Source organism: Protomyces lactucae-debilis (assembly GCF_002105105.1).
Source record: "Protomyces lactucae-debilis strain 12-1054 chromosome Unknown BCR37scaffold_3, whole genome shotgun sequence".
In the NCBI taxonomy this organism is placed as follows: Eukaryota; Fungi; Ascomycota; class Taphrinomycetes; order Taphrinales; family Protomycetaceae; genus Protomyces; species Protomyces lactucae-debilis.
Window position 1 is genome coordinate 62,946 of NW_024467995.1, and position 15,692 is coordinate 78,637.

At 51.2% G+C, this 15,692-nt stretch overlaps 12 protein-coding genes across 12 annotated transcripts; 8 read left to right on the forward strand and 4 right to left on the reverse strand.

Moving 5' to 3' along the window:
• Positions 1 to 656: 656 nt before the first annotated feature.
• Positions 657 to 1,258, forward strand: BCR37DRAFT_390897 (ribosomal L28e/Mak16; the record flags this gene model as incomplete). Its single annotated transcript, XM_040870928.1, has 2 exons — positions 657 to 717; positions 870 to 1,258. 2 exons carry the CDS (start codon positions 657 to 659, stop codon positions 1,256 to 1,258), a joined length of 450 nt encoding a protein of 149 aa, XP_040727283.1.
• Positions 1,259 to 1,409: 151 nt separating this feature from the next.
• Positions 1,410 to 1,980, forward strand: BCR37DRAFT_364454 (uncharacterized protein; the record flags this gene model as incomplete). The annotated part of the gene is made up of 2 exons (XM_040868255.1): positions 1,410 to 1,857; positions 1,897 to 1,980. Exons 1-2 carry the CDS (start codon positions 1,552 to 1,554, stop codon positions 1,978 to 1,980), a joined length of 390 nt encoding a protein of 129 aa, XP_040727284.1. The 5' UTR covers positions 1,410 to 1,551.
• Positions 1,940 to 3,437, reverse strand: BCR37DRAFT_376646 (putative oxidoreductase C terminal-domain-containing protein). Its single transcript, XM_040868641.1, has 3 exons — positions 3,271 to 3,437; positions 3,169 to 3,223; positions 1,940 to 3,127 (listed from the first exon to the last, which is right to left on the reverse strand). Exons 1-3 carry the CDS (start codon positions 3,407 to 3,409, stop codon positions 2,056 to 2,058), a joined length of 1,266 nt encoding a protein of 421 aa, XP_040727285.1. The 5' UTR covers positions 3,410 to 3,437; the 3' UTR covers positions 1,940 to 2,055.
• A 208-nt stretch (positions 3,438 to 3,645) lies between these two features.
• BCR37DRAFT_401882 (FAD binding domain of DNA photolyase-domain-containing protein) lies at positions 3,646 to 5,250 on the forward strand (the record flags this gene model as incomplete). The annotated part of the gene is made up of 1 exon (XM_040871863.1): positions 3,646 to 5,250. The coding sequence occupies one exon, from the start codon at positions 3,646 to 3,648 to the stop codon at positions 5,248 to 5,250; it is 1,605 nt and encodes a 534-aa protein (XP_040727286.1).
• Positions 4,903 to 6,162, reverse strand: BCR37DRAFT_376649 (thioredoxin-like protein). Its single transcript, XM_040868642.1, has one exon. The coding sequence runs from the start codon at positions 6,132 to 6,134 to the stop codon at positions 5,385 to 5,387; it is 750 nt and encodes a 249-aa protein (XP_040727287.1). The 5' UTR covers positions 6,135 to 6,162; the 3' UTR covers positions 4,903 to 5,384.
• A 233-nt stretch (positions 6,163 to 6,395) lies between these two features.
• Positions 6,396 to 8,381, forward strand: BCR37DRAFT_343869 (phosphatidylinositol 3 and 4-kinase-domain-containing protein; the record flags this gene model as incomplete). The annotated part of the gene is made up of 1 exon (XM_040867531.1): positions 6,396 to 8,381. The coding sequence occupies one exon, from the start codon at positions 6,396 to 6,398 to the stop codon at positions 8,379 to 8,381; it is 1,986 nt and encodes a 661-aa protein (XP_040727288.1).
• A 152-nt stretch (positions 8,382 to 8,533) lies between these two features.
• Positions 8,534 to 9,048, forward strand: BCR37DRAFT_390903 (uncharacterized protein; the record flags this gene model as incomplete). The annotated part of the gene is made up of 2 exons (XM_040870929.1): positions 8,534 to 8,639; positions 8,678 to 9,048. The coding sequence occupies 2 exons, from the start codon at positions 8,534 to 8,536 to the stop codon at positions 9,046 to 9,048; spliced, it is 477 nt and encodes a 158-aa protein (XP_040727289.1).
• Positions 8,650 to 9,971, reverse strand: BCR37DRAFT_203998 (complex I intermediate-associated protein 30-domain-containing protein). The gene has a single exon (XM_040866373.1). It carries the CDS (start codon positions 9,790 to 9,792, stop codon positions 9,103 to 9,105), a length of 690 nt encoding a protein of 229 aa, XP_040727290.1. The 5' UTR covers positions 9,793 to 9,971; the 3' UTR covers positions 8,650 to 9,102.
• A 225-nt stretch (positions 9,972 to 10,196) lies between these two features.
• BCR37DRAFT_335311 (NADH:ubiquinone oxidoreductase intermediate-associated protein 30) lies at positions 10,197 to 10,736 on the reverse strand (the record flags this gene model as incomplete). The annotated part of the gene is made up of 1 exon (XM_040867179.1): positions 10,197 to 10,736. A coding segment is annotated over one exon (540 nt), but the record flags the coding sequence as incomplete, so codon positions are not given.
• A 481-nt stretch (positions 10,737 to 11,217) lies between these two features.
• Positions 11,218 to 12,191, forward strand: BCR37DRAFT_376651 (Isy1-like splicing factor). The gene has a single exon (XM_040868643.1). It carries the CDS (start codon positions 11,401 to 11,403, stop codon positions 12,088 to 12,090), a length of 690 nt encoding a protein of 229 aa, XP_040727292.1. The 5' UTR covers positions 11,218 to 11,400; the 3' UTR covers positions 12,091 to 12,191.
• A 59-nt stretch (positions 12,192 to 12,250) lies between these two features.
• On the forward strand, positions 12,251 to 13,389 carry BCR37DRAFT_204969 (uncharacterized protein). The gene has a single exon (XM_040866377.1). The coding sequence runs from the start codon at positions 12,285 to 12,287 to the stop codon at positions 13,215 to 13,217; it is 933 nt and encodes a 310-aa protein (XP_040727293.1). The 5' UTR covers positions 12,251 to 12,284; the 3' UTR covers positions 13,218 to 13,389.
• A 1,274-nt stretch (positions 13,390 to 14,663) lies between these two features.
• On the forward strand, positions 14,664 to 15,377 carry BCR37DRAFT_344072 (alpha carbonic anhydrase; the record flags this gene model as incomplete). The annotated part of the gene is made up of 1 exon (XM_040867543.1): positions 14,664 to 15,377. The coding sequence occupies one exon, from the start codon at positions 14,664 to 14,666 to the stop codon at positions 15,375 to 15,377; it is 714 nt and encodes a 237-aa protein (XP_040727294.1).
• Between the last annotated feature and the right edge of the window lie 315 nt (positions 15,378 to 15,692).

Genomic DNA, 15,692 nt, shown 5'->3' on the forward strand with positions numbered 1-15,692 from the left:
TTGCGCACAATCTACGTCAGGAATAAGACACTTACGTCCAATACCGCCACCAGCTCCGAGAACAACTGCCTTCATGATTGTAGATGTGTTTTCGAGGGTGTTTTCGACGGGTAAGTGGATGATCTGGGGGAGCTGTCGTCGTCTTATAGCGGAGACCAGGGAGGACGACGAGATGGGCACACACACAAGAGGAATCGCGGAATCACCCGGCATGCGACATTGCCCGGGACCCGACACTCGGTAGGCAGGACCGCATACGAGGCAGACAGGTCCGATGGACATCTGCTGAGAAGGAAGCCATACAACTTAATACAAGGCTCGGCGAGGGAGGACACGGAGGTGTCATGGCTTCCTTATGCGCTCTGACAAAAGAAGAACTACCGGATCACTCTCTCCCGCTGCTAACTGCCAAGGCAGACAAGAAGCCTCGAGATGGTCGGCAATAGACAAGAAGCAGCTATGTCCTGGCATCTGTGTCAATTGCACTGATGGCTAGTAGTCTAGTAGTAGTAGTAAGTCTTCTCATTATTCTCCCCTCGCAGTCACAAAGAAACACAACGGCAGCCCAATTCGTCGCACGCTCCACAGCAGCACCACCAGCGAGCAAGCAGCAGCAGCAAGCCATAGCCAGCACGGTACACACACAGCAAGCAACCATGTCCAACGTATCCAACGACCTCATCTGGCTCGTCATCCGTGACAACAACAAGTTCATTGGTGGGTGTTCCAAGTCGCATCTGCATCCAAAGTAGCTGCTACAAAATTGCTTCTGCATCAATGTATGACCGTAGCTAGTCTGCTTGCTCCTCCTACGCCTATGCTACTTTGGCTGCTGATGCTCATTCAACTCTCTTTTACTGACCAAACAGTCAAGCGCAAGACAGAGACCCAGCCCTTCAGCCGCGACCCTTATGCATTGACCAACAAGAACAATGCTAAGCACTCTGGCCTTGCCAACACACGCGCTGTCGGTTTGCAGCCCGGCAAGAACGGCAAGGGTGTCACGCTCTTGACCAAGGGTAAGGCCGAGTCAGCCAACAGCCCCAAGAAGTCGCAAATCACTGCCACTCTGCGTAGCTCGAGCGCCAAGGGTATTTCCGAGAACGTCTACGGCGCGACCATCAAGAAGGCTTACCGTGTCGACACCCGTTACGAGCAGCTTGGCCGTGCGTCTGCCATCATCAAGTCGCAGCAGCCAAAGAAGGATGCCCCAGCCAAGAAGGTTCGTGGCGCCAAGGCTGTCGCTGCTTCTGCTTAGGTGCTCTTGTATCTAAACGTAGAATATCATTGATGCATTCTCCGTTGTCGTTTCAATCGTCTTATTTGATTCAGCTATTTAACTGCTTTGATGGCCCGTCATAGATTTCTTGCTTGATGGTCAAACCGTCAGTATTTCAACAATTGCGCCAAGATGTCACCAGCCTACAACCACTAATTCAACTGCTCCCCAGCGGCGCCTGCCAGCAGGGCTTCGTTCAGCTAGGCGCTTCTATCATTCTCAGCTGCTCGGACAGTCGTATTGCTCAAACACTGATCAGCGCACCTGAAGCTATGGCACTTTCACACTTCCTATACACGCTCTGCCTCATCTGCATCATTGCTGCCAGTGTCGGCTACGTCACACGCGCATACTGGTCTCCTTACTTGCCAATTGCGTTGCGTGCACGTTTGGAGCGCTACATGGCGCTCCCGACGTTTGAAGACGACATTGAGCGTGGCTTGACATCTGATGATTTCGACCTGCATGGCAACGTCGAAGCCGGAGATGATAGGCATGGCCTGGATGCAACATCACGCAAGGAAGTGATGCACATTATGAAGAAGAGAAAGTGCAACTTTGATCAGGCGCGTCTTATCGTATGTGTCGAATCCTGTATAGGTTTGATCTAACTCTAGATGCTTCAAGACAAGATGCGCAAGGCCGGTATCGATCCACAGACGGGTCTTCCAATCGATAGCAAATTTGTCTCCTTCAGCTAGCTCTATGTCTGTCTGGGTCTTTTATCTCTAAGTTTATCTTTAATCATTCATCAACGAATCATGCGCATCATGCATTCAAGCAGTCTTGCCGGCCTTCTTTGCCTGTCGCTTAGCGCGAGCTTCGCGTGCAGCGTTCGTGATGGCCCAAGTCAATTCGTAAGTTCGCACGCCATCTTCGAAAGATGAGGCAATGAGAGACTGGTCTTTGCTCTCAATGGCATCAATGAATGAATCAATCTCCGTGAAGTATGGGTCGTCCTCGGGGAACTGGTATGTCTCCTCCTTGTCATCGCCAGGCGAGCGCACATACAGACGAGGCTGGTTGTATGGATCGACGAGTCGCAGCTGGTAGCCATCTGCATAGACCTCAAGTGTGGTATCATACTTGGTGCCTTGCAAGACAAGACCGTGCGTGAGAGAACCAATGGCGCCAGAGTCCTCAAATCGCCATGTAGCAGAAGTCATACGATCAATGCGGTCGTGTTCGGGGATCTTACTTTCGTCAATGGGCATGGCAGAAAGCTTTCCGGCAGGGTCATCCCACGCAACCGATGTAGCAGTGAGTGAGTCCAAGTCCACCTCACCACCAAACAAACGAAGCAAATCAGCAAAGTGACTGGCCTGCTCGACGACGGCGCCACCACTCTGGCTGAACGTCCACCAACTGGGTTTGGCAATGTTGGCGTAAGAACACACATAGCGAGCAATCACACCAGTCACCTGCTTATCCTGGAGCAGCTCCTTCATCTTTGTCACTGCCGCCAAGTAGCGGAACATATAACCCACAGAGACAATGGTCTTTTGCTCTTGAAGCTGGAGTGCCACTTGATAGGCATCCTCTGCAGGAGACATGGTGACGGGCTTCTCAACGAAGAGTGCAACGCCTGGAATAGCCTTGGTCAATTGAAGTTCGACATCCTTACCAGGCTGTGTAGAACCGTGGAATTGAGGAGGCGAGCCGATGATGACCGCTCGCGGGCGATCCTCCTCCTTGAGGTCGGCAAGGTACTCCTCAATGTTGTTGTATTCCTTGGTATTGGCGTAGGCACGCTCCACAAAAGATTCTCGCTTGATCTTGAGAACGCGTTCCCTGTTCTCGGCGCTTGGATCAATCAAAGCGGTGACCAGAAGACGCGTGCCGAGCTTGCTAGACTGATTAGCTGCCGCAGAAGGCGTCGCAGGGCTTACTTTTCAATTCTGAAACTGTGATTCCATGGACCTTCTACCGAACCGAAATTGATGGCTGAGAGATGTAAGCTCACTGTTCAACATGCCAAAGACAGGCTTTACCTCCAGCACCAACAATGGCGATCCTAAAAGCGGGTCCTGGCGCAGGCGGTTCCACACGTGAGATGGACCCTTGACGCGTTGGCTTTCGCACTGGCTTCTTGAATGTTTTGATGGGGGTGACCTGGTCCACAGACGACATGGCAGCTTGTATAAAGGGAAGAGAGTTGATGCTGGCAGTTCATCGTCATTGCGCGGCAGTTTGCAGATGATCATTTTTGTCTCACGCTTCCCTGCCAGATCTCGCCAGATCTCGCTGACATCATCTATCTACAGCCGACAGACGACACCACAAGTAGAAGCGGGAGTCAGTACATGCGACACGGCCTGCTCTTGCTTAGACCTTCCCTCAGGCAATTTTCAAGTATGAGTAAGCGCATGGCAGAGTGGCAGCAGTGCCCGACGATCAAACGGGCCAAGGAGATTGACGAGAGTGACCCATACAGAACGCTTGGCGAAGCACTAGAAGACAACGTCTTGCCAGAGACGACGAAAAATGTGCTGCACTGGTTCCGTTCCAAAGATTTGCGCATTCAAGATAACAAGGCCCTGCATGCTGCCTCCCAGAAGGCTGAAGAGGCAGACGCCCCGCTTGTGACGCTCTATGTCCATTCACCTGCGCATCTGCAATGGCATGGCACCTCGCCTGCTCGCACTGACTTGATCCTGAGAACCATCAAGCAAATGCAGGCAGATCTCAAGAAGGATGGTATCCCGCTGTACATTCTACAAACTGAGACGCGCCAGAGTTTGGTGCCTGATGTGCTCAAGTTCATTGCAGACAATGACATCTCCCATGTCTTTGCCAACTTTGAGTACGAGCATGATGAACTCATGCGAGACATCAAACTAGCTCGCAAATTGAAGGATGCCAAGACCAGCTTTGAGATCATGCATGACCAATGTGCCGTAGACCCGGGAACGCTGACGACCGGTTCAGGCACACCACACAAAGTCTTCACGCCCTACCACAAGGCTTGGCTTGCAGAAATGTCTGCTAATGGAGACTCGCTTCTTTCTCTTGTGCCTCCGCCGTCGCCAAACTCGGAAGAGCAGCACGCAAAGCTCGAGGACATGGGGCTTTTCAAATCGCCGATGCCCACCATCCCAAAGGAAAAGACATTTAAGAATGATGAAGAACGCGACCGTATCCGCAAACTGTGGCCAGCTGGATACGAGGAGGCGCATAGGAGACTTGTGAAATTTCTGGACACCAAGGCGAAAGATTACCACCTCAAACGCTCTGAGCCTAGTGCAGACGCAACTTCACGCATGTCGCCTTACTTTAGCTCTGGTACCATCTCAGTCAGAGAAACACTAGCTCTGTGCCGCCAACGCAACAAGAACAGTCTCGACTTTTCCGGTAGCAAGGGCAAAGGCATCAGTGGCTGGGTGCGAGAAATCGTCTTTCGAGAGTACTACCGTCAGCTGACGTATGTCTTCCCACATAAATCCATGAACATGCCTCAAAATCTCAAGATGGCTGCAGTAGCCTATGTAACAGGCAAAGAAGCGGATGACAATTATCAAAAGTGGTGTGAGGGCAAGACTGGCTTCCCGCTTGTCGACGCTGGTATGCGCCAACTGAACCATGAAGCATGGATGCACAATCGAGCTCGCATGAACACAGCTTCTCTGCTACGAACAAACATGCTCATCGACTATCGACGTGGCGAGCGCTACTTTGCCGAACATCTCATCGATTGGGACATGTCCAACAACAGTCAAGGCTGGGAGCCTTCATACACAGTCTTCAATCCGACAACGCAAGGTGAAAACAATGATCCGACAGCAGAGTATATTCGCAAGTGGTGTCCAGAGCTGAAGGACCTCGACAACAAGAAGATCTTTGCGCCGTTCGAGCGCTGCACACGGCAAGAGTTTGAAGCACTCGACTATCCTGAGCCTGTTGTTGATTGGAAAGAAACCAAAGTCAGAGCTATCGAGGCACTGAAGCACGCCACAGCCACAGGGGAGCACTAGGTCCTATCTCATGTAGAGCACCTGACGCGGCGCAAAAAGCAGCTTTGATAGTAATCGTGTGAGCACTGGTGAGAGATTAAAATCATAACTTTTCTGAATGTCTACTGTAGCGTGTGTGACTATGAAAAGAGAACCTAAAGCTCCTCCTTGTCCGTCTTGCCAACCAACTTCTTTGCCTCGCGTCCCAAGAACGCCTCAAGGATATTCTTCTTCTGACGCAATTCGTTAAGCTTCTCCTTTGCCAGGGCCGATGAGTTTTGCAAGAGCTTCGACAATCGAGCGTACTCAGTGTCAATCCAGTCGGGCTTGGTCTCGAGCTTCTCCAAAACGCGGTAGTAGTACTTGTAGATGTCATTCTTGGCCTCCTTGGCGTAGTCGTCGAGAGCAGCACGGCCCTCGGCAAGTAGAGCAGTCAAGCTTTCTCCCTTGGTAGCACCAATCTTCTGGGCAATCGAGTCGAGCGATGGAACACGTCCAGCCAGGGCATTCAAAGCGCCGCCAGGGAGCCTGAAGGAGCCGGTCTTCTCGTTGATGAACTCCAGGAAGGCCTCTTCAGTTCGGCCAGAGTTGTACTCAACGGGTGTCTTGTCGCCTGCTGGGAAATACTTGAGAGTAGGGAAGCCTTGAATTCCAAATCGGGTGCCGATTGTCTTGTACTTGTCACAATCGATTTTGGCAATCACAATGTCGTCGTCTTGCTCATAGTCTTCCGCAACCTTCTCAAAGATTGGCGCCAGACTCTTACAGTGACCGCACCAGGGTGCGAAATACTTCACCAGCACATTCTTGGTTGGATCAAGCACAACCTCGTCAAAGTTTTCGTCTGTGAGCTCGACCACAGCAGCCTGGACGACCGTCAGAAGGGTAATGAGAGAGAACTTCATTGTCCGGATGTGGTGGTTTGCGGGCTAGAGACACGTCAGCGAAATTTCAAACTTTTGGACGCGAAAGCACAAGGGAACAGCAACAACCAAAATTACCAAGCCGGCTCTGTGATATCAAGCTGCTTTGAAGAGCTACTACTTGGCTGACAAATTGCTTCTTCTTACCTTCTCTGGACATCTGAGGGAACAAAGTCCAGCCCAATCATCTTTCCCGTTGGATAGCGCAACCTGACGACGCGTGCCATGAGCTCACAACAATACATGCGCCTGCGCGATCAAGGCGACGAGGAAGATGAAGAAGACAACACAGTCCTCGACAACATTGTGGATCTCAAGCAAATCAATGCGAGGCTGCAAGATTGGTTCCACAAAATCAAGGTCAAACAATCTTCCAGTGCCAAGAACTTTGATCGCTTTGCAGCAGAGATACACACTTCTGTCTTTACGCCTAAAATTGAGCCGGTCCAGTCAAGTAGAGACCAGAGCGATTCCAAGTCCATGTCTGCTGCGGACTTTGATGCCGTCATTGACTCTGTACGGAGTGCCATCTCGAGTGGCATTCAGCCGCGTCTCGTGACAAAGGGCTCCAGTGGATCATACTTTGCGATCAATCGGCAACAGAAAGTGGTCGGGATCTTCAAACCAAAGAACGAGGAGCCTTACGGCCAGCTCAATCCTAAATGGACAAAGTGGCTGCATCGCAACCTCTTCCCGTGCTTTTTTGGTCGTTCATGTCTCATTCCCAACTTGTCGTACATTTCAGAAGCAGCTGCTTGCCTGCTTGACAGACAACTCAAGTCCAATATTGTCCCGCCAACAGATGTTGTCTGGCTCGCATCAACCTCTTTCAATTACGACTATTTTGATCGCCGTGCATACGTCAACAAGGGCAAACCCCTACCAGCCAAGCAAGGCAGTTTTCAGGTCTTTCTTGAGGGATTCCAAGATGCGACCGAGTTCCTTAAAGAACATCCTTGGCCAGATGCAGCACCACAAACAGCATCTGTGGGTCCTAGACGTAGTTGGACAAGCTGTGTGGGAAGCAAAACGGATGAGGACGATCTCATGGTTGAAGAATTGCAAAATGCCATCACTACCGCCAATCCGCGTAGTCGGCAATTCTGGACACCAGAGCTGATGCAGTCGATGCGCGAAGAACTGGAGAAGCTTGTTATTTTGGACTACATCATGCGCAACACGGATCGTGGTCTCGATAATTGGATGCTCAAAATGACGCCTGCCACCGCCACTAGCAAGGCTAAAGTCGAGATGGTAGCCTCGACACAGACACTCCAGACTGATATAATAGACAGACCGCCAAGCCGGACATCGATGCCGTCGCCAGATCATACACAAGCAAGCACAGGTGGGGAATACATGTCACTTGGCGCCATCGACAATTCGCTCGCATTCCCCTGGAAACACCCAGATGAGTGGCGTAGCTTCCCCTTTGGTTGGCTCTTTCTGCCGGCCTCTCTCATCGGCCAACCCTTTTCTGCCAAAACTCGACAGCACTTTCTTCCATTGCTTTCTGATCCTGCTTGGTGGAGTGATACCACGAGTAAACTTAAGGGCTTGTTCTCACAAGACGCAGACTACCAGGAGAAAATGTTCGCAAAGCAAATGGCAGTATTGAAGGGGCAAGCTTGGAATGTCCTCGAGACGCTCAAATCGGGCGACCAGGGACCACTCGAGCTTGCTCGCAGACCAAGACTCCATGTCTGGACAGATATCATGGAAGTACCCGTCACTGTGGCTTCTAAAAAGGCGAGCAAAGCTTCAGCGCCACCGCAAGAGGGCATTAAAAAGCAAGCCATCTTTCACGAATTTGCAGATGAGATTGATCTTGGCATGGTGGGTGATCTGCCTGACTTTAATGGACAAAGCAGCAAGCCGGCTCCTCTAGCAAGCAGTCTCCCCAACAAGAAACCCTCCATGGAATTGGCCCGTTCATCCTCAGATTATACCGGCAGATCGAGCTTTGAACAAGGTCAGCGCCCACAGCAGATGGGACGTGGCGCTAGTCGTGCTTCAATAGATGGGAGTAAGCCTGGACAGCGTACTCGTGCTCGTGGTCTATCGCTTGGCATGAAGTCCGGTGCGAATCGCTTTGGAGGTGATGAAGAGAGTGATCTCGGTGATCTTGGCTATGCCCTGATGCACGAGGAGGAAGCAAGCACGAGACAGGTTGTTGTTGAGCGTCTTGAGACTGTGCATGGTGCCGAGGCTGTCTTTTCTTGGTGCTGAGCTGTACCTGTAGCGTTTCATGACATGTAGCATAACATATGGGGCATTGCATCGACGGAAGATGCTCAAGTGTCATCTGAAGGCTGCGCGACTCAACTTGACTCAAGGCCTCCAGCTGACCGCGACTTGCACCAAGATCTAAGAGTCAAATCATGGCTTCAGAAACAACTGCAGAGGGACTCGTCGGATCGCTTCTCGAGACGCTTGCGCAGGACACCCATATTGAATCGAATCCACAGATACAGCCAGATACATCAGGTAAGTTCTTGACAACATGACTGTAACGCTAACAACAGCTGACAAGGCGCCCATCAAAGTCTACAGCGGAGACATCGAGGGACTCGATGACGACGATCTCGCACAGCTGCCTGATGAAGTCCAGCCTGGCGCACGACCGCCGAAACCAGTCCTCTTCAACGGCACTCCCATACCTGATTTGCGCTTCGAACAGACCTACTTGACGGCACTCAACAGAACAGACTGGTCCCACTGGAGTGTCTTCCGCGTGACTCTCGTCGATTTTTTGTTGTGGCCTATGTTACAAGGCGCTGTATGGGCATTGGCCCTCAATGGCTTCCGCTACTTGCGCACATCAAGCAATAGTCAAGGCAAGGCATTCGGCCTGGTGATTAAAGATTTCCTTAATATTGGAGGGATACTTGACTAAAGATACTGGAAAGAACATTACGTCTGTCTCTGCTCATGTCTTCGATATGCTCCACTAGCATTGAAAGTTCTCAGTGTGATAGACTGTTCCTGCATGAGCAGCGCTGATACTGTGCAACTTAATGCTGTACTCCCCGGTTCGATCATTGTCGGAGCTGCGAATCATGATACTGAAGCTGCGGATGTGCTTTGTATTGAGGGGCTGGGCATTCTCAACAAGGCGATTGCGATACAAGGGCTTGAATTTGTTGAACGCAAGAAAGACTGAAGTTGGCATCTGCATTTGGAGGGACTCAAGCCCGACCCCCTGCACCTCGAGCTTTTCAGCAGTGAAGGTGTGCACCCAATCGATAGTGCTCCTCTCATGGCCATTTGCCAGGACAGTCGGCAGAACGTCCTTCATACTCAGCGTGTAGTTGTGATTGTCGCCTCCGCTGTAAAGGATTTGGATACCCTCAAACTCAGAAAGGTCCCACACCTTCTTACTGTTTGTGGTAATCTGGCCTGCGTGACCAATGTTGGGTTGCTGGTGATGCAGCTTGGATGAGTCCAGGTAGCCTTGTAGCTGGACAATCTTGTTTGTTGTGGAAATGACAAAGGTGCTGGTGCTTTGGCCGCCCACAGAATGATCATTGACAGAGGTCCAGTCTCCTGGAGACCAGGCTTGCTTGCTACTTGCAATGTTGTTCAAGGCACCAAAAAGCACATGACCAAATGGAGTGCAGGCAAATGACAATGCTACCATCTTGAGTGAAGGGCCTTAGTTTGATGCAAGGATGGAAGGCCTTTCTCGGGGACTTCAACGAGCTTTTTATCCATGGTGCAGATGTCCCGACAGCAAAGGGATCGACAGGTGATGTAGTATCGGCGAAATGGCCGCTTTCGCACTTGCGAAGCTGTAGCTCCTGTAGCATTTCAAGGGGTAAAGCGGTTGCTCCGTCAAATTCTTGCCAGACTCATCAACCGCCGCCACCCACTGACTAGACAAGTCACTTCGTCAAGGAATTAAATATTGCGCAGGCTTGAAAGGTGCTTTGCGTCGAGGTACTGCTCGATGATCTAGACATATGGCAGTATAGTTTATATCAAACTTTGATTGGCTTCCTAGAGACACTCAGTTTGGGTCTTTCTATTCTTTGGGTCAAAGGCGGCACTGATACTATGCAGCGTAATTCCAAAGGGTCCCGATTGCCTATCAAAGAAGCTGCGAGCCATGATGGAGAATTGCACGATGTGGTCCTTCTTCAGTTCGCTAGTTGTCGTCGTGGGCCTGCCGCGCTCATAGGGCGCAAAGTCCTCCCAAGCGGCGAAGATAGTAGTAGTCTCAGGCGACTTGGAGATAGAGTGAGAAGCAGGCTTCTTCACTTCAAAGGTGAAGGCCCACTCAGTCGAACTTGGCATTCGGCCACCTATAGGCTGTTCTGGCAGATAGTCTTTCATGTTCAGGGTGTAGTTGAAGGAGTTGCCATTGCTGTAGACGATTTCAATTCCATCGTATTGAGAAAGATCCCAGGGACTGGTCTTGTATGTTGCTGCTTGGCTTGCAAACCCAGCACCACCAAGCTTGCTTGTGTCGAGAACACCCTGGAAGCGAGCCGTGCTGGAGTCTTCAGCAATGGCGAGCTGACTACTGCTAGCACCTTGCCTAACCGTGTCATCCACAGCCTTCCAATCTCCTGCTAGCCAGTGGCCAATAGCATTGAGAGCACCAAAGAGCAGCAAGTTGTCTGGTTTACACGGAGAAACGGCAACCATTGGACGTTCTTGTCTAGTAAGAGTGGTCAGTCTTGAGCTGAGTAGGTATCTTGAAGTTGTGAGTGAGAAGCGTAAGATGTTGGGCAACGAGCCTATCCTCAAGAGCGAAAAGCGATGATCAGGAGCAGGTCGTGCTTAGAGGGTTTAGGAAGCGCAGGTCTGTATGCAGTAACAACGTGATGGCCGCAAGCTGACTTGGGGAGCAACAAGGGCGATCAAGAGCAAATAGAAGCTTGGACCTCTACTCGGGGATCAGAGTATGGGCGGCTGCAGCTGTTGCATGGTCAAAGGACGAATTGCTGTTGCTTGCTTGCTTGCTTGCTTGCTTGCTTGCTTGCTTGCTTGCTTGCTTGCTTGCTTGCTTGCTTGCTTGCTTGCTTGCTTGCTTGCTTGCTTGCTTGCTGCAGTGTTGCAAATCGCTTTGAATTTGCTAACAAAGCTGCGAAGACTTGCGACGCAGCAAACAACATGCGCAGGTAGCAGTGCGACTGCAGCCGGAGATTCCTTCGCGAAGGGTCGTGATCAGGAGTGCTGATCGTAGAAGCTTGAGACTCCTGACCATCCTGCGAACGAAGTGCGAGCGGCCTGGTGATTGGCCATGTCGAGAAACAAGGACACGGGCATCTCGATGCACAACAAGTCTCGTTCGCATCACACCAACAACAGCTCTGGCGGAAGACCCAAAGCGATCACGCAGGTCACCTCAATAGCTGCTTGCGAAAAATGGCGCTCTCAAGTGGTACGGGAGACTTCGCAAAAGGTTGAGAAGATCAATGACCCAGCGGCAACAGACTATCAGCTCCGTGAGCTCAACGATGAGATCAACAAGCTACAAAGGGAAAAATGGATGTGGGAGTCGCAACTCAAGAACCTGGGTGGAACGAATTACATGCGTTTCCAAGGCAATTTGACAGATGCGGAAGGCAGGGTTGTTGGCTCACATAAGGGCTACAAGTACTATGGCCGTGCTAAGGAGCTGCCTGGCGTCAAAGAACTCTTCAGCGAACTCAAAGCACCGCCAAAGCAGAGTTTGACGCACACAGAGCTGTACAAACTTGACTTGGATGCTGCGTACTTTGGCTTCCGCGATGAGGAGGACCCTAAGCTACTTGCTTATGAAGCTCAAAGAGAAGCCGAGGCGCGTAATAATCTGCAACATGACGAGGATCGGAGAAGCAGATGGGACATGGTCAATATTCCAGAGCCCGAGGACTTGCCGACCAACGCAGAAATTGAGGCTGTCTTGCTCGAGAAGCGGAAGGCAGCCCTCTTGAGCCAGTACTCGTGAAGGGGCGAAAGCTGGGCACACACCTCAAGAGTATGCACCTGACAGTCGTGGGCAGTCCAGCATAAATACATTTCTATAGTAGCCTTCCTCTGTGCTTGTCCATCGTGTGAACATTTTTATTTTTTGAGTCGCGAGCGCATCCCAGAGACCTGCAGCGACACTCTCTACTATTCGCCTGCGGATCCAGTGACGGCATGGCAGATACTTCTGCAACCATCGCAGCAGCTCTCGAAGCAGCGGGTAAGGCGCTTCCAAAGGCATCTGATGTCTCAAGCACCAAAGATGGCATCTCACTGCTCAACCTCAAATCGCATCTACTGCTCTCCTATCTCGAACACCTGGTCTACTATATTTTGCTCAAGTCGCGCGCCGAGAACTTGTGTGACGAGGAGCACAAGCCTGTGGTAGATGCTCTAATCGATCTGCGCGTCTATCTTGATCGTGGTGTGAAGCCTATTGAGCAAAAGCTGAAATATCAAATGGACAAGGTGATTCGAGCAGCTGAACGCTTCGACCGTGAGGGCGAGCTCACGAATATGGATGCAGCTTCTAAAGATGCGCTGGCCTTCAAGCCCAACCCATCAAGTCTGGTGATAGAAAAGACATCCAATGGCGATGGCGATGCTGAAGATGATATTTATCGTCCACCAAAGATTGCTTCGGTTTTACCTGCACGAGAGGCGCAAGCACGTCGCAGACAACCCAATAAGACGCTGCGAGACTTTGTTGATTCTGAGCTCAGTGCTGCCCCTGTCGCAGAGCCTTCCATTGGTACCAACATCATTTCATCTGGTCGTCAGGGCAACTCTGTTCTGCAGTCTGCGAATGATCGCAGCAAGCAAGCAGAGCGCGATAGATATGAGGAAGAGAACTACACACGATTGCCAACGGTTGGGAAGCAAAAGAAGGGCCGACGCACAGATGACGTCTATGGTGGCGAGGACTTCCGAGTTCTGGACCAAGAGTTGTATGACTTTCAGGGGCCTAAGCAGTCGCTCGTGGAGCGAAGTCGTAAACGTGGAGCAGACGAGCAACAGACATTGGAGGGACCTTCGCCCGAGCTCGGTGCGCAGTTCAAGAAGCGCAAGAAGGTGCTTCACAAGAAGAGCAGTGGCAAGAGGCGCTAACCAGCTGGTCTTTGTCTTGGTGTACGGCTTTCGCAGCATTCAGCTTCGCCAAGGCTGAGGCATCTGCATTTTGCTTGCTCGCAGCCGCTTCAAGCCCGCTTGTGCTGGCAAGGGAAAGCCTGACAGATTCGCATGGATTCATATGTTGCCGACATCGTCTGTACAATAGCTTGGAGACATGCTAGACCTATGGGTGGCGTCTCCAGAGCTAGTTGCCATGGCAATTCCTACAGCGACAGCGAAGTCGAGACTCCGACCGCGGTGACAGTGATGAGAGGCGGTGCATCAACGTGCATAGTAGCACGGGCCAGAACTTAGAAGCTGTGGTCACCGGCTCATGGTCTATGAAGAGTGATGCACGTGCAGCTTGTCTGCTTGCGTACAAAGGGAATTGCTCAATGTGCGCTGCTCGAGCTCAGCCTGCTTGCATGGTACAGACTCAGTGCAGACCCTGCAGACACTGCAGAGACTCTGACTCCACAGTCTCTACTGTCACAGTCTGTCAGGGAGTTGCACGGATGATCGTAAAGTTACGAGCCATCGACCAGCGTTCGCTCCGAAAGTGTTTCCGCACGAATCCGCAGGCCCCGGATTTCGGAATGTCCTTCCGCGATCTTCATGACTTCTCAGAACTATACAAATATATCATTCAGTCATACCGAGGACATTTGCACTGCTGGCTTCTGATCAGCACGAGCTATGCGACCCTTGTTCAGATAGTTAGCTAGAGCTAGCGATCGCAGTACTAGGTACGCCTTGAGCTTCTTCGCACAGCCTGTGGTACAAACATGCGTGGAATCCCGCAGCTGTCAGCCTGTCACACAGCCTGTCAGCCTGTGGCAACTTGCAATGCGCAGCTGTCAAACTCATTTCAACGCGCGCAGCAAATTCTGAATCTAGATTGGCTGCAACTGCTGCGCATGCTGAATGTGTCAACTACGTACACCGTACACGGCACACTCGCACGGGCCAGTGCGGTCTATACCTTCGACATGCTGCCTAATATTGTTTGTCGCGCACACTGTAGTCTGTAATTGCTCTTGCTCAGCCTGCTATTAACGGGAGGCTCGGATAACGAACTCAATTGAGCTCTGGCTGAGCTGACTGCAGTCTTTAACAAAGTACTCGTACTGAACGTGGCATGCGCATCGTTCCACAAGAAATCACATTGACTGCTTTCCCGACAGTCAATTGATGTCGCCTTGACATTGTTGACAATCCAATGATTGATCCAAAGTAAGAGGCTCAGCAGGACCTGATGGGTGGCACGCCTTGGTTGAGACCGATATTATGTTTTGAACGTGATCAAGTACTATAAAAGGAGCCCGGATCCTCCTCCCAGTCTCGATTCAAGCAACTCCCAACACTTACAACATGATCTCGATTATTCTCCTTTCAGTATTGTCCACTGTGTCTGCATGTCCAAGCCTTGTGCACTCTTCTCAAATGGATGCTAGTCACCTTCACAAACGTGCAGAAGGCAACGACTGGGCGTATGAGGCTTCATACAATTGGGGCAAGGTGAATCCCCTGTACGGAAAATGTCAAAATGGAACGCAACAATCTCCAGTCCCTCTTGAGGTCACACAAGGCTTCTCTCTCGAGCACATTCCGACATTCAACTACACAAAAACCGCAGGCGAGATCCTGAACTGGGGATATGGCCCTGCCTTTGTTCCTCGTGACGCCGAGCTCAACACATTGTCGTTCGACAACGAGACTGTCTACCTCGCTGGCTGGCACGTTCACAGCCCTGCGGACCACAGTGTGTCTGGCAAACGTGCAAAGGCTGAACTCCACTTGGTGCACAAGAATGCTGCAGGCAAGGAGAGGGCAGTTGTGGCGATCCGCATTGATCCTTCGACACGACCTTCGACGTTCTTCACTATGCTCGGCAACGTCTTCCCTGGCTTTGAGGACCGAACTCGTTCTAATGCCACCGTCGACCTGTCTCAGCTCATCAGTGAGGTAGACCGTCTCAGCAACTTTTGGACATACAAGGGTTCCCTCACATCGCCTCCCTGCACTGAGGGTCTGAGGTGGTTCGTGGCCCGAGACATTCTCTTTACCGACAATGTGCAGATGCAGCGTATCTTGACCGCCAGTACCTTTAGTGCTCGTGCTGAACAGGAGGTCTGGATGCACCAGATCAATGCTTAGTTGAAAGAGGCCGCGCTCTGGTAGCGGGCACGTGTATAGCTATTACCATCAATAACTTGGCTTCTCTATTAACTGACTTGCCCCTCTGAAGCCTGTCAAACGCATAGCAGCTGCCTCAGGTACCATCTAGGGGCAACATGACATGAGGCCAGATCACAGGGCGGATATTCAGATGGAAGCACATAACCTGGTCGCTTCTGTTCTCGACAGCTTGCAGACGTCATATACAGTGCCAGGGTTCTCCTTGTTCCAGTACATATCCAATCATATGGTTTCAACTTTCAAGCTATGCTCAAGTCTGCTTCATCACGACGA